Source organism: Xylaria bambusicola (assembly GCF_022495145.1).
Source record: "Xylaria bambusicola strain CBS 139988 unplaced genomic scaffold F5B22scaffold_19, whole genome shotgun sequence".
NCBI classification, from domain to species: Eukaryota; Fungi; Ascomycota; class Sordariomycetes; order Xylariales; family Xylariaceae; genus Xylaria; species Xylaria bambusicola.
In genome coordinates, this window is record NW_025953572.1 from 396,997 (window position 1) to 411,361 (window position 14,365).

The 14,365-nt window shown below is 47.6% G+C and overlaps 4 protein-coding genes across 4 annotated transcripts; 1 reads left to right on the forward strand and 3 right to left on the reverse strand.

The window, feature by feature from the left end:
- Positions 1-34: 34 nt before the first annotated feature.
- On the reverse strand, positions 35-1,736 carry F5B22DRAFT_140577 (renal dipeptidase). Its single transcript, XM_047969045.1, has 3 exons — positions 1,351-1,736; positions 1,119-1,278; positions 35-1,048 (listed from the first exon to the last, which is right to left on the reverse strand). Exons 1-3 carry the CDS (start codon positions 1,535-1,537, stop codon positions 109-111), a joined length of 1,287 nt encoding a protein of 428 aa, XP_047831102.1. The 5' UTR covers positions 1,538-1,736; the 3' UTR covers positions 35-108.
- A 594-nt stretch (positions 1,737-2,330) lies between these two features.
- On the reverse strand, positions 2,331-3,718 carry F5B22DRAFT_655343 (uncharacterized protein; the record flags this gene model as incomplete). Its single annotated transcript, XM_047979877.1, has 2 exons — positions 2,331-3,225; positions 3,291-3,718. 2 exons carry the CDS (start codon positions 3,716-3,718, stop codon positions 2,667-2,669), a joined length of 987 nt encoding a protein of 328 aa, XP_047831103.1. The 3' UTR covers positions 2,331-2,666.
- Positions 3,719-7,318: 3,600 nt separating this feature from the next.
- F5B22DRAFT_636210 (cytochrome P450) lies at positions 7,319-9,081 on the forward strand (the record flags this gene model as incomplete). The annotated part of the gene is made up of 5 exons (XM_047977255.1): positions 7,319-7,477; positions 7,547-7,769; positions 7,828-8,523; positions 8,583-8,817; positions 8,880-9,081. The coding sequence occupies 5 exons, from the start codon at positions 7,319-7,321 to the stop codon at positions 9,079-9,081; spliced, it is 1,515 nt and encodes a 504-aa protein (XP_047831104.1).
- Positions 9,082-11,625: 2,544 nt separating this feature from the next.
- On the reverse strand, positions 11,626-13,308 carry F5B22DRAFT_636211 (major facilitator superfamily-domain-containing protein; the record flags this gene model as incomplete). The annotated part of the gene is made up of 2 exons (XM_047977256.1): positions 11,626-13,227; positions 13,270-13,308. The coding sequence occupies 2 exons, from the start codon at positions 13,306-13,308 to the stop codon at positions 11,626-11,628; spliced, it is 1,641 nt and encodes a 546-aa protein (XP_047831105.1).
- Positions 13,309-14,365: the final 1,057 nt, after the last annotated feature.

Sequence of the window (14,365 nt, forward strand, 5' to 3'; positions counted from 1 at the left end):
AGAATCATTCTAACATTGGTATTTAGATAAATAACCGGACCCGTGAGCGTATGGTACTTCAAAACTTTAGCGTCAAACAATGACTCATCTGCCTCTGAACGGAGTTGTTCATCCATCGCTCGCCACGGTTAGTTTTCTAGTGCCAGTGAACGTTGTCATAGCAAAGAACGGTTTTACAACATCTTCTAGAGGCTGTTCATGCTGCTTCGAGTGTGCGACAAGCTCGACAGCTTTGAAGACACGAAGGAAATTGTGTCCCATGATGCCGAGGACCTCCGCATCCCCTAAACCTCGACGTTGAAGTTCCGCAACGAGTTCGGGATACTTCGAGACATCCTCTAGTCCGGATGGTCCCGACTCCATGCCGTCAAAGTCGGAGCCGATTCCAACATGCTCATACCCAATCTTCTCCCCAATGTACTGTATGTGATCCACCACTTGTCCCAACGATGCTTTGGAGCTGTCATTTCCAAGAAATTGAGGATAGAAAGTAACCATGATGACCCCATGGTTATTCTTGAGTGATTCAAGGACATCATCTGGTACGTTTCTGGTATGGTTGTATAAGTGGTACGAATTCGAGTGCGAGAATATAACAGGCGCCACAGAGATCCTCAGCACATCTCGCTGAGTATCGAAGCTGGTGTGTGAAAGGTCTGCAATCATGCCTAACCGATTCATCTCGGCAACCATGGCCTTCCCTGCTTCAGAGAGTCCGCCGTGTAATGGCTGAGCAGGCTCTTCGCTGTCAGCGTAACTGTTGTGGCAGGTGTGCGTGAGCGAGGCATATCGCACGCCCAGAGCGTGGTATATGCGGAGTATACTAGCGCTATTGCCGATTTGGTGCAATCCCTCGACTCCCATCAGCGATGAGATTCTGGAGGTCTTGTGTGCTCTGAAGATTTTCTCGACATCTGCGGCACTGTAAGCGTGTTCCAGATAGTCAGGGTATTCCTTAATCAGACGGTAGACGAGGTCAATTTGCTGCATTGTGTCATGAATTGTTTCATAATACACTTCATCAGAGGTACTATTCTCGTCTCCAGGACTATTAAACGGTCAGGGCACGGCACTATCGAGCGATAATGAGCGAGGTATGGGTTGATGGACGACAATACCATTCAACGTAGACACTCCATAACGCGGTTCCCAACTTGCCCTCCTTGAGCCTCGGGAAATCAACTTGACCAAAAAGAGGTTGGCCATTTGTGAAGTTGTTCTGGTATATGCGGTTTTGATAAAAGGCTCTGATCCATATTGGAAAATCAATATGTCCGTCTGGCGCTATGCGTCAGCGTTTGGATAATACAGATGAGTCCCTACTAGAGAATCGAGGGGGGAATAACTTACCAGTAAAGGGTACTAGTTGGAAAAGGACATTCTTGTCGGCGGGTTTCATCATCCATGTCACCACAATAGGCTTGACCATGAGAACGAATACCAGGCTCAGAATGACGACTATTTCTAGGTAAGGGTAAGCTCGTCTCATTGGCTTCAGCGCTGGTACATCTCGACACTTTTCATTGCTTGTCATCATGTTGCGGTTTTAGTATGGTAAAAGATAATATCCTCTCAAGAAAAACCGAAATGTAGGAAGAACGAATGCGTGGCACTGATGAGGATATAGTAGGCATAGCATAACCCTGGCCAAGTAGGGGGTCATCAGGCCGATATCGGGTACGGAGAAGTGGTTCAAGCATCACGACTATCTACATCTCTACTTCTTAGCTAGAACTACTAGCCTCATGCTTGACTGTCGAACAAGACTCGTAAAATTTCTGTGGTATGAGTGCGAAATGTTGTGTATCCGATTAATATCTAGTGTATAGCCGCCCCATTCTTTACGTATGTATGCCTATGCGAGTTTTATTACAACTCCCCTATCAGGGCAGCTTGCGGTGAGGGCTCTTGCGCGAAATAAAGGGGAAACTTGTGATGATGGGGAACGGGCGAGACGGGTTTGTGATATCTCATAGCAAAGGTCTGCGCAGCACAGAAACCAGCAGAAACTTAAAACCTGAAGGACAGGCCCCCTCCATTCCCTTGCCAACGGGTCTTGGCGTGGATACCAGGATGAAGGGGTGGTCCTCCATAATTCGTATATGGGAGGGCGTGAAAGGAGGGTTCAACGCAGGTGCGTGGCCATCGAAAAGCTATTTCTTTTTTCTCGCAAAATGAAGACTTGCGCACCTGCGGCGGGGCCTGTCTTGACACGGAGAGCGGGCCTGACCCCCGCGCCGATTAGACACGTAAGGAGCATGGGATCTGAGGGCATGACTTCATCTCCGGTTGCCGAGGGGCACTTCGTGACCGGATGCCGGGCAACAGCATGGCTATTTCCGGGCAAGCAAAGTCGTGGTTACCGATAAGTGCCGTCGCATCATAAATCACATGTCACTCCCTCACCTGCAAAGACACAACAGCTGTTCTCCGATGCAAGTAAGGCAAGGCATGTCCGCGCAACTAAAGTAACCGCGCTTCGATTGTCTAGCTACCTTATATTCTGATCGGATTGGCTTATAGTCGAGGTATCTATACTAGTTTTAGCCATAAGCATTGGACCTTGGTACAACGCAAAGTAAATTGAATCCCGAGTGGCCAATAGCTCTTGTCAATCAACCCCAACCCCCCTTCAAACGTAAGATCCAGGACTCAGTAAGCCCATATTAAAAGATACATGGTTGGCACGCATCCTCGGCCTGAATCTGTGCGCAAACTGCCGCTGCAGCCACCGAGCCAGTGAAGAGGGACTGCGGAATGGTCTTGATTCCCGAAGCCGCATCACCGCAAGCGAAAACGCCCTTCCGCGACGTCTCAAGGAACATGGGCTTGAGTACGGGATCCAACATAGCATTCATTTCCAGCCCGAGCTGGTCATATAGCTTCCCCTTGGGTTCCGTGGGCGGTTTGTGGCCCATGAACCCCTCCGTCACACTTTCCCCTCCTTCGAAGTGGACGATGATGTCGGCGAAACCGGAGCCCTTCTCCAAGCGCTCGATCCTCCGATTGTCTACTTTGAAGAGCTGGTTTTCTCCTTGTGCTTTCACAATTGCGTCGCCTAACTCCCCAGACCCATGGGTGTAGACATTGACGTCTTGGGCGAATCGGCTTACTGTGCGGGCTGCATGAAGAACTGCAGGGACTTTCGCGATATCGGGAAGGGCTAGGATTCCTGCAGACTTAGCTCCCCGAGCTTCGTAGCCCTTGCAAAAGAAGCAGTGGTAACTGTAGCGTAGTGTAGCATTGTGAGCAACTAGCTGGATCGTAGAAGCTTTTTCCACTGTACTCACATGCCCTTCGCCCAACACTCCGCGTAACCCGTAATTTCCGGGAAGACGTCGCGGACTCCGACCGCGAGAATCACTTTCCTTCCGGTCCATGATCTGCCGTCCGCGGCGGACACGACGAACTCCTGCTGCGAGTTTTCCTTGGTCGCCTCCTTGATGGTATCGACCTCCGCTTTCTCGAACTGAATCGTCGTATATGTGGCGAGAATGTTGTCTTTGGCCGCTGCGCGGAACGTCTCCGTTTCTTGGTTGTCCCATGTTAGAACATTGTGCATGTAGGGACTCGGTGCATTGCGGTACTCCTCAGAGTCTAGGACCATCGCCGTGTGCTGCTGTCGCGCTAGCGTGAGGGCGGCAGCCAGCCCCGAGATGCCTCCGCCGATTATCAGGGCGTCGACCACGTGGGATTGTGACTGGTTGTTTGATTCCATGGCTGCTCTGGCTCGGTTATTGGTACCGTAATTGTCTACGTAGGAGATAGCAGCCACACCTCTTGATAACTAGCTACACTCATAAGTACTCGGACACGTCTGATTAGCTGTAGCTTGTGAAGAAATTCCTGAGAAGTCCGAGCAGGCCGGATCCCGACGGGACTTGAACATACGATGCGATCAAGATGCCTATTGGATATCGTGACCATTCGAGGGCCTACACATTTTTAGGTATCATTTCCCCTGTGTAGCATTCGATGACTTGTGCACGCCCTAGTATATATGTCTGACACTTATGAGGCCTTAATCATCGGTCACAGCTCGGGGGGCATCGCCGCCGCCTGCCCACTCTACTGCAATCTTCACACCTGTCCCGTCTTCAAGGCTAGCAAGTCATGGGCATGGCCTCGGATAGGATAGGTATCAGGAATTACATAGAGAACTGAGGGCCTCGAACTTTCAGAGATAGCTTAACAGCTGATCTAGAAAATTCGGTCTTGGTCAATTTTGCGCTGAGAGGTTGGGCGCCTTGACGTGGATGGCCCAGATACGCATTTCAAGAGCAACATGTAGCGTATTCAAGAAGTGCACAATCCATCGCTGTATACTCTCCTTCTCATATGACCATTCTACCAGATGAGTCATTAGTAGTACAACTTCGGCTAGCAATAGCCAGGCTCACTCGCCCACAAAATGCATTTACCAACGGCTGTAATCCATTGTAAGATTATTTATAACAGCGTAATGTCACGGAATGACATAAGGAGTGCAGTACTATGCCACTACGCCACCAAAAGGTAACGACGAGTTATCAAGTCGAAGGCTTGACGTCTTTGCACTCACTATATAGTACTGTACTGTAACAGTACCCCTTACTTTAAATGCAATCGACCCTGATTGCATATAAAGAAGTGCATATCCAAAGGCAATGCATATAGTTAATACTTGAAAACCCCCGCAGTGGTTTTCCAATTACGTAAACGAGCTAAGTTCTCCACCTTCGAAGACTGCGCCAAGGGTTATTCATACGAGGGGTCACCAATCCCTCCATAAATAGAATATGGCTACCCAGTCGTGGAATCGAACACATAACCGTATGACTTGATAAACTGTCACGGAATGACATAAGGAGTGCAGTACTATGCCACTACGCCACCAAAAGGTAACGACGAGTTATTAAGTTGAAGGCTTGACGTCTCTGCACTCACTATATAGTACTGTACTGTGACACGTAATACACTACCTAAGCTAAAGGCAACAAACGAGGAGCATGCTCTGTCTAGCACCCGTGTAGGATAGGCCAAGCATCCAGGTATAGCATTAAATTCCTAGCTAACAGAAGGTTATCAATCCATCAATCAATTTGGAAGCGACTAAAAGTAGCTTGCTCATGCAATTCAGCAAGACTTCCAAGTAGATTAGGATTGCTCTGCGAATATTTCCGACTACATCGGCAACTAAGTTTAGGTCTGGTGGACCCGCCACCGACAGTGAACACGTCGACGTTTTAAATATGGAGACCTCGAACTAAGAGGTATTTCAACGTCTGGGTCAGGAAAAGAAAGCAGTATCTCGGTGAGGCATAGTGGGGAGTGAATAGATGTCAGAAGAAAAAGTGAACCTACCTGTCATCAGTGTGACCGCTCCCCGGTACAGACACTACTTAGGTGACACTTGTGATCGGATCATTGCGGGCGTTTGCCGGCCACCGAGAGCTCAACGTGCTCTCTTCCCATATGCGCCAGGATTTAAGCGCTTAAGCTTATTAAACATCAACCGTGCGTAGCCAGATGTACTAAGTCACCAGAACAAGAGCAGCACAGTACATCTAGGAGCCTGAGCAGAAATATTGGACACTTGTGTTGAGAATCACACTTGAACTACCGCGCTATCGACGACAAGTTCTTGCAACCCATCCGCTTAGTCTAACCTCAAGATGGTAGGACTCACCTTGACCACACGGATCATAGTTATATCCTCATTGTTCTTGCTGATCTCTTACGTCTTGGTTCCGGAGATTTTGAGCAGCATCCTTGACTTTGAACTTGAACAGTTTGATTCCAGGAATGTGAGCTCCGTAACGGACGTGCTAATCATTGGTGGCTCGCATGCCGGCCTCTCTGCCGCCCTAACACTCGCGCGCCACCAAATAGACACTATAATATTCGACGCAGGCGAGCCTCGCAATCAGTGGAACACGCCAATACACGTGTTGCCGGCATGGGAAAATCGCGACCCAGAGCACCTTAGGAAGGTTAGTCAGGCGGAGCTCCGGAAGTCGGGGATGGCACAATTTGTCCGCACCAAGATCAGTACTATTGCTCGATCGGGAGGGAATCAAAGTTACTTTACCGTGGGCAACGCCCAGGGGAAGACATGGACCGGTAAGAAATTGCTCCTGGCTACGGGGGTTCAATTTGCGTACCCTGATATCCCTGGATACCAGGAGAATTTCCCAGAACTCATGTACGTGTCTCCTGAAATGCCCCTCGTGCCCTTGGCTCTCATCGCCTGGTTTGATAACACTAATGGAGTGATTCCATAAAGCCTGCACTGCTTGTTCACTCGCGCCCTCGAATTCAAGGGCAGCCGCTCGGCGGGACTCCTTGCTACAGGGCTCACGGGGTCGCCGTTTCACGCTGCGATGCTAGTGCAAGACGCACTGAAGTTCGCCAAAACGGTGACCGTCTACACAAACGGCAATACAACGCTGGCGGACGAAGTGCAGAACCTTCTCCGGGAAAGGGGCGAGGATGGAGTCCAGATTGACAAAAGAAATATCACACAGTTAACAAAGAAACCTGGAAATGTGGGGATCCAGATCCAGCTGGATGGGTCGGAAATGGTGGTAGAAGACTTCCTCGTCCACCAGCCTGATACACATGCCGATTGGGATATTGTCGCCCAATTGAGTTTGAACACGGACGAACGCGGTGACATCGCGTCCAAGATGCCTTTCTACCATACCAATGTGCCTGGAGTCTTTGCTGCTGGTGACGTTGCCAGCCCTTTCAAAATAATCCCGAACGCCCTTTTCCAGGGTTCAAATGCGGGAGCCGGCATTGCGCGGGAGCTACCTCGGAGGGTTACCGGGCATCCAGTAAACCGTCCAATTAGACAAAAGATATGGCATCTTGAAGCTTGGAGTGATATTCTTAGCGTTTTAATGAACTATCGAGTTTAATTGAAAAGGGGGATTGTCAAAGGATACATTTCAAATAGTTGAATATAATTCCCTACTCTATTGCTATTATCACCACTCGCGCATTCTCCAAAGAGACGGTATATTGTCCGTTTTGTATATGGACTTATTTCAAGTATAGTAGCTCACAATCCGCGGTGGGTGTCCAAATCCCCCCCCTCCTCGGCCAATCGGCAGTCCCCGGAACCCCTTGCGTCTTAAAATCCCTACTTGGAATGAATACAGCGAAAGGTAGTAAATCGGAAACCGGCGACCTATAATAGATTCTTTGAACCGGTTCTTTCTTTCTTTCTTTTTTTTTTTTTTTTTTTTTTTTTCTTGTTTTACGTTTATAGCTAACCTCACATCATAGAAGCTGACATTATCCTCATCTCCCCCCAGTGTTGCATCTTAGAGACATGCTTTTACTTTACTTACTCGCTGCTCTGGTCGTAAGTGGAACGTGGCTGTGGCAATGGAGAGCAGTACCGAGCAACCACTTGGGCTTCCCCAGAGTACAGCGCGAGCCGCGGAGTTCTCACCCTGTTTCCAGTGCCGTACTCAAGGGCTATACTCAGGTTAGCACTTGGTTCCCATAATGCTTGCAACATGCCGATAGCAGACAACTTACTTACTAAGCGCGATAGATCTCACGAGTGTCCGGTCGACCGTTTTGGTTACGGTATTGGCAGCGAGACTATCTGGTGCTACCGGCCAAGTACCTCCCCGACATCCGCCGTGCCAATCGAGAGCACCTCTCGTTTTTCGACAGCATCAAAGATACGCTGTTTCAATACAATTGGCTAAGTGACTTGTTCAAGTTACGTCGTATGACTTTCGCTGTCATTAGGGGCGTGAATTCTCAGCTACGCAAGTACAACACATCACAGCTACATGCGCTGTTCACCAAACTAACTTAGCGAAATAGCCAAACTAGCGCCCATCATGTTTGAGGAGTCTCAATTGGCCTTTGATGAGATTGTTGGGCTCAAAGAAGGCGAAACTGGTTCGTTCGAAGCGATGAATATGATGACGGATATATGTTTACAAACCATGGTCCGGGTCGTCGCCGGCAAGGAATTGTCTCGAAACAGGCGCTTCCTGAATGCAGCTCGAGCGTACTTCGACGGCAACTTCTTAACTGGGATAATCATGCTGAATTTACCGTTCCGCGGCCAGCTGCGAGATACCATCGCATGGCCTCTCTATAAGTATCATCAACACTTCCGACAGCGGCCACTGATCGAGATGATCGAGCCTGTCGTCGCTAAACGGATAGAGGATCATAAGATGGGCCAACGAGATAAGGAAGAAAAGGATGCGATTCAGTGCACTTTGGATATTCTTCATGACTTCCCCTTTGATGAACACTCACGAGTTACACCTTCACACGCCTTGTCCCATGAAACCCTTCAGCTCATTTGGGCTAGTGGTCAGTCGCCAGCCCTCAGTATCACCACAATCTTGTTCAAGCTTCTCGAAGAACCCGATTATATTGAACCACTTCGAGAAGAGGCCAAGGCTGCCATTGACCACCACGGCTGGACCGATTCTATCTTTCAAGACCTCCACAAGATGGACAGCTTTATTCGGGAAACGCACCGATTATACAGCACGTTCTCAAGTAAGCTGAACACTCTTCAAACTCCCATTGACATGTAGAGAGAACTAAGGCATACGTAGTCAACGCTACAAGGGCCGTGATAGGCCAGCCCTTCACGTTTTCCGACGGGCTGACCATCCCCGTTGGCGTTCGCATTGGGTTCGCCGCGGAAGGTTGCCAGCGAGATCCCGAGTTCATCGCGGACCCCGAGCCCTTTGATGGGTTCCGTTTCGTCAAGCTTATCGCCGCAGATGCTAAGCAAGAAGACAGAGTGGGCAGGTGGGCCGCGTCGCACCCCAGCTACAGTAACCTTATGTACGTCTAGATTAACCCCTGGGATTCCACCGAGTACATCTCGTTCTTAACCTAAAAACTAGCTTCGGTTACGGCAACCATGCGTGTCCGGGACGATTCATTTCGATTCGATTAATCAAGATACTGATGTGCAGAATCCTTCTGTACTTTGAGATGTCGTGGGATAGAAGAACCTTGGAGCCCCCACGCCTCTCGTTCGAGGGACTGTCGTTTCCGGATGTGAAACAGAAAATTATTTTGAAGAGGAGACTAGCTGTAGCCTAGTTGAAGTTTGCTGTTTACTTTCTGCTAAAGGGCTTTGAAGATCGCTGCCAAAACGGCGTCTCAACCACAACTATGGTCATAGCGGGCAGATCCTTTCGGCTCCCGACCCCTTGGTTCGTTGAAGCTCTCGCCCAAGGTTGATCATCGGAAACAGATTCGTATTTTGGGGTATTCTCATTCTCATGTTCCCGGATCACTTGGGTCACCCAACGAAAAATAGCCACTTGTTTAGGCCACTTGGTATCATTGACAGCGTAGTCTTGCTTAGGTAGGTACCTAGCTTTCACCACTCTACCCTCGTTTTCGCTTGTGACTCTCCCGTTGTCAGTGGGGCACTGGGCCGTTGGCGCCCATCAGGTACCTACCGATTAACACAAATAGCGTCGGTTATTGAGTTTTTATGTGTGTGTTTGTGTGTGTGTGTGTATAGGTCATGTTATATCCAAGTCAATGTGATTTGCGAGCCATTAGAAAGATGTGTTGTTGCGCACTTCGACTCACCGAGGCTCCAAGTAATAGAGTGAGCACTGAGCAGGCTTGGCGAGAATGCCTTTTTGGCTGGCTAGACATTTCGACTAACCCGATGAAGATATGCCCAGAGCCTACTTACTAAGTAGTATCTTTCCGTGCCGACAGTAATAGTGGCATCAACTATCGTCACATCGCATGGCCTTGGTTGGAAATAGACATGTCGCATTTTCGCTGAGCTGCTGGCTGAGGAATTGCATAGTAGCATTGCATTGTTGAAATGAGGTCAGGTTATGAGGGACAGCATGGTATTGTGTTGTATTCACTTACCTATCTGAAAAGGTGAGCTTGAAGGATAGTATTTTGGTCCTCTTAACCACTTGACAGAAGCTCCCCCGGAACATGAGTTGGGTTTAGTCCAGTGTGGCTTGAACATTAGCGTACACACCACACTACAGCCAATATACAGTTGCTGCAGGCAGGCGTATACCAATATGTATGCATTTTTGTGTAGAGATTTTTGTCCGATATATCCCATTGGCCAGAAATCCGGCGTTCTTCTATTGCGCTGGTCCATTGACTGCCGATGACATGATTCAGTTCGGTCGGATCACCGAACATCGATCTGCCTGCCGACTTAGGCGTGGCTTATGACTTCTTTTCTGCTACAAACCAACAACACCACCGGCCCAGTCTTGGGGCCAGATGTGAGTGGGACACCACAGACACCTGCATATGCATGTGAAGAGGGACTCGAGAAGAAAGAGATCACGTGACCATAGGCTCACGATGCAAGAAGTGAGCCTCGTGGATCGCTGACGGTGAGCCGCGAGTCTCACGGATCATGAGGGTGATCCATGAAGATACTGAGGGAAGGAATCAAGTATATAGTCATGGGCATTTCCTCTGTATCTAGTCATTCCTTCACTCAGTTATCAATCTAAGCATTCCAACACCTCTTGGAATAGGAAGTATTTCCTGACGACTTAGTTCATTTTCTACTTAACTGAATATTGTTCACTTACCTTGCGTAAAAGGTGAGACCCCCAGTGTTGGCTTATTGACCTTACCTTAGGAACGTAAACCCATTAGGTACGGCTTGCCACTTTGGTAAAAGACCGAATCGTCATATTTTTTGTCACTACCACGAGCCTCCATGTCACTTGATGACAACTATATGAGACATGAGTGTGGCATTGATACATGCGTGACATACTGTTATAGACTAAAACGTAAGAGTCCGATAGGATGTTTTGTCACTCCTCCTTTTCTTTGTAGTGTCAACTACTTAAGTACCGTTGAAACCCGTTATGATGCACAGCCTACAGGTATGGAGGTCTAGTACACGTGGTGTCTAGGTTTGGAAACTCCCAGATTGACGCAGGTGACAAAGTTCAAGTCATGACCTACTCAAACTACTGTTTATACTGGATGACTATAGCAGTAAAGTCAACCTATTTTGATAGCAATTGTTGGAATATGGGGCTGGGATACACTCTGACTATAAGTAACCAGTCTCCCCCAATGACCTTAGGTCTGGAACTTAACCTTCTAATCATCCTAAAATACAATTTACTTGCCTATTACATGTATATATCCTACTCCTTCCGATATGAATAATACAAGGATTAATACCGATGAACATTCTGAATACATAAACGCCCAACCATGACCCAATCGTGATAAGTAGTACCTGATTAGGTATCTGATGCATTCGCGGGCTCTTGGCAGACCTTGGCCACCTGTTTTAAAACTTGACCTCAACCTCAAATGCTCCAAATGGTGGAATGAGTAGCTGTGACGGAGTAGCGCGAGGCTATTCCTGAAGGCTACGAAGGTCAAGGGTGAGATGGAAGCCTAGGCCGGAATATCTCCGGAGCAGTCGGAAGTGTGCTCCGCAGGCTTACTAAGCAGCATATACTGATATATATAGAAAATACGGGGTAATAGCCGTACGACTAGTTTTCGAAATAGAACAGAATAGACGATTATTTGGAGCCGAAATCTGTAAGGTTAACCGTCACAGTAGCGTAATCATGAAGTTATTGCACACGTTTGCTGGTCGCTGGCCGCTCTTCAAGGAGATGTTTCCTTCTCATTGGATAACTTTTTTGGTTCGAGTCCAAACTCAGTATCCAGATGCTCTCGCAGTTTAATATGTTTCTCAAGGAATACCAAGAGAAATCCGAAGAGACTAAACGCAAGCGCAGTGTACCATATTCTCTTCATGGCGATACCAAAGAGATTCAAGACCTCTGCTTTGGCAGTGCCAGATAGTCCTCGAAACCAATCACTGTTGGCCATGTTAAACGCTTTCCCACCCACCAAAACAGCCCGCACAGAAGGGATGGTGATGACACGATCGAGGTTGACTTCCACTTGGTTATTGAAGATCAAGGATGGAACTGTGAAGGCCCATACAAATCCAACCGAGCGGAAAAAAGCATGAAGGCCAGTGGCAGTTGCAACTTGATCTTCCGGAAGAGAATTCTGGATTGCAGGGAGAATGACGGTGATCAAGGATCCAAGACCGTAAGATGCAAAGAGCTGCCAAAACACCCATTCAACCTTTGAGGTCTCGGGGTTCATGGTAGAGAATAGACCAAAGGCCAAGGCGGCTATGCCGAATCCAACCCAATGAAGTGGCTTATAACGACCGAACTTGGTCAGTAAAAAGCCATTGAGACCTGCGACTGGGACAAGGAAGATGCTGAAGGGCAGAACTTCAACCCCGGATTGCAATTCAGTAGACCCTTTCATGGTCTGGAAGTAGTAAGGTAAAAAGTAGACCACCCAGTCGAGGAGCAAGCATGAGAGGAAGATGATGACAAATCCTGTGGCCGCGGTCCGGTTGGAGAACAGTGTTGGAGACACAGTGGGTTCTTTGCAGTAGGGCGAGAATTCGAAGACGATAAATATGGCAAACCCTATGCCGCCGAGGACGATAGGGACAATGACGCGCCAGGATGACCATGGGTAAACTTGACCGCCCTCGATCAATCCCAGAAGCAAAGAAGTAGTGGCCGCAATGAAGATTGCATTTCCCACGAAGTCGATGCGAAGTAATTTGGCTCGCCAAGTGGTTTGAGGAGTTTTCAGGCGAAGGAAAAAGACGCTCAGAACCAGTGCGAAGCCCCCGAAGGGAACACTGAGGTAGAATACCCAGCGCCATGTGGTTTGTAAGACCACGGCGCCTCCCACAATTGGGCCTAGGGTTACCCCTAGACTACAGAAAGCCAGCACGAGACCGAAGTATTGCGCCCGTATACGGAGAGGAAATAGATCGGCGGTAATCACTTCAAGTAGCATCATAACCCCCCCAGAGCCGGCTCCCTGAATCGAACGGCCAGCGATGAGCATGCCTATTGAGGTCGAACCACCGCACACGCCACTCCCAAGCGTAAAAAGGGCTAGAGATGCGAGCATAGGAGTTCGTCTTCCCAGAACGTTCGCAGCTTGACCGAACAAGGGCTGTACAGCTGCCGCGGCAATGTTGAAGGATGCCGTAATCCAGATGAAGTCATACTGGGCATTCAGCTCGCGGGAAATCAACGGAAGGACAGTGGAGAGGATGGTAACGTTGAGATTGACGCAGAACGCCGCCAGGCAAAGGGCAATGAAGACGACCCATGTGCGTGGATCGATCGTTGGCGATTCGGGTTCTGCTTGAGTTTCACTCTGGCGTATCTCAATAGGCTCTTGTGCCGTATCCGTCTTTACCGTGTCACCATTGTCAATATTTATATCTGTCTGAGACATGACGTCTGATCAGGTCAAGGGAGGTGGACGGGGTGGGATGATGTAGGGCGGTGTGGTAGGTGGCGCGTTGTCGAGCGAAACGATCGAAGCAAGGCGTGTCGAGTGAGCACAAGAAGGGGAAGGAAGCTGAAGCAGGGATCAACGCGAAGACGTAAACTTGTCAATGCGTTAGTGTCCATCAGTGTCCAAACAGACTTGGTACCCGACTAAATTGTGTTGGTGATAAAAGTCTTCATGAGAATGGCTGCCAGCTCTCAGGATGCGAATGAAACGAAGACGATGCTAGGAAGACTAGAAAAGATGAAGACCTACAAGTGGGATCAAGATTTGCAAAAGTCCCACCGAATAAGGACGGCTGCATGGCGTCAGGTGCCGAGAGCAATAATCTAGCCAATGTTATCAGGGTTCAAACGCAATGGAAACGGCTGTTGTTGTTGTTGTTGTTGTTGTAGTTTTTAACGTCGTAAGGGGCAGTCTATCCGCCGCAACTCTGACCTCCCTTGGGGTACTAGGACGTGGTGAACTATAGCTAGGTTAGTTACATAAGGTTATTCCTATAAAGTTTCCATTAAGTCTCCCTTTTCCAATCTTCCCTTTCTATATCCCTTCTATTATAACTAAATTACTAGATCATGCCTTCTATAGGCTTAACATTTTATTACTTATAGTTACTACAGTTTAATCCGTTAAGTTAAAGGCTATTTATCCCTTTATCTTTTATTGCTATATTTAATATAGTATTTTTTATTAATTTAAGCTTTTACCTTTACTTTATTATTTATTAATTATTAATAATTGTTTTCGGTAGCTATTTTTATAGCTTATTTTTATTATTTTATTATTTTTTATTATTTTTATATTTTTCTATTTATTATAATTTAAAAAAGTTATTATATTTAAAAAACTTAAGGGAGCATTACTTTTAATTCCTTTTTACTTTTCCCTTCCTTTTTTATCTTTATTTCCTTTATCTTTTTTAAATCCTTTATTATATAGTACTACTTTCCTTTTAATTAAAAGAATAAATAAATCTTTTTTTAATAATTAATTATTTAAT

Bases quoted from the DNA above. Each gene is read 5' to 3' on its own strand.
- F5B22DRAFT_140577 (XM_047969045.1), bottom strand. From the start codon at position 1,537: ATGATGACAAGCAATGAAAAGTGTCGAGATGTACCAGCGCTGAAGCCA. The intron at 1,279-1,350 runs GTAAGTTATTCC...GCATAGCGCCAG, and splicing joins CCAACTAGTACCCTTTACTG to ACGGACATATTGATTTTCCA. The intron at 1,049-1,118 runs GTATTGTCGTCC...ACCGTTTAATAG, and splicing joins TGGAGTGTCTACGTTGAATG to TCCTGGAGACGAGAATAGTA.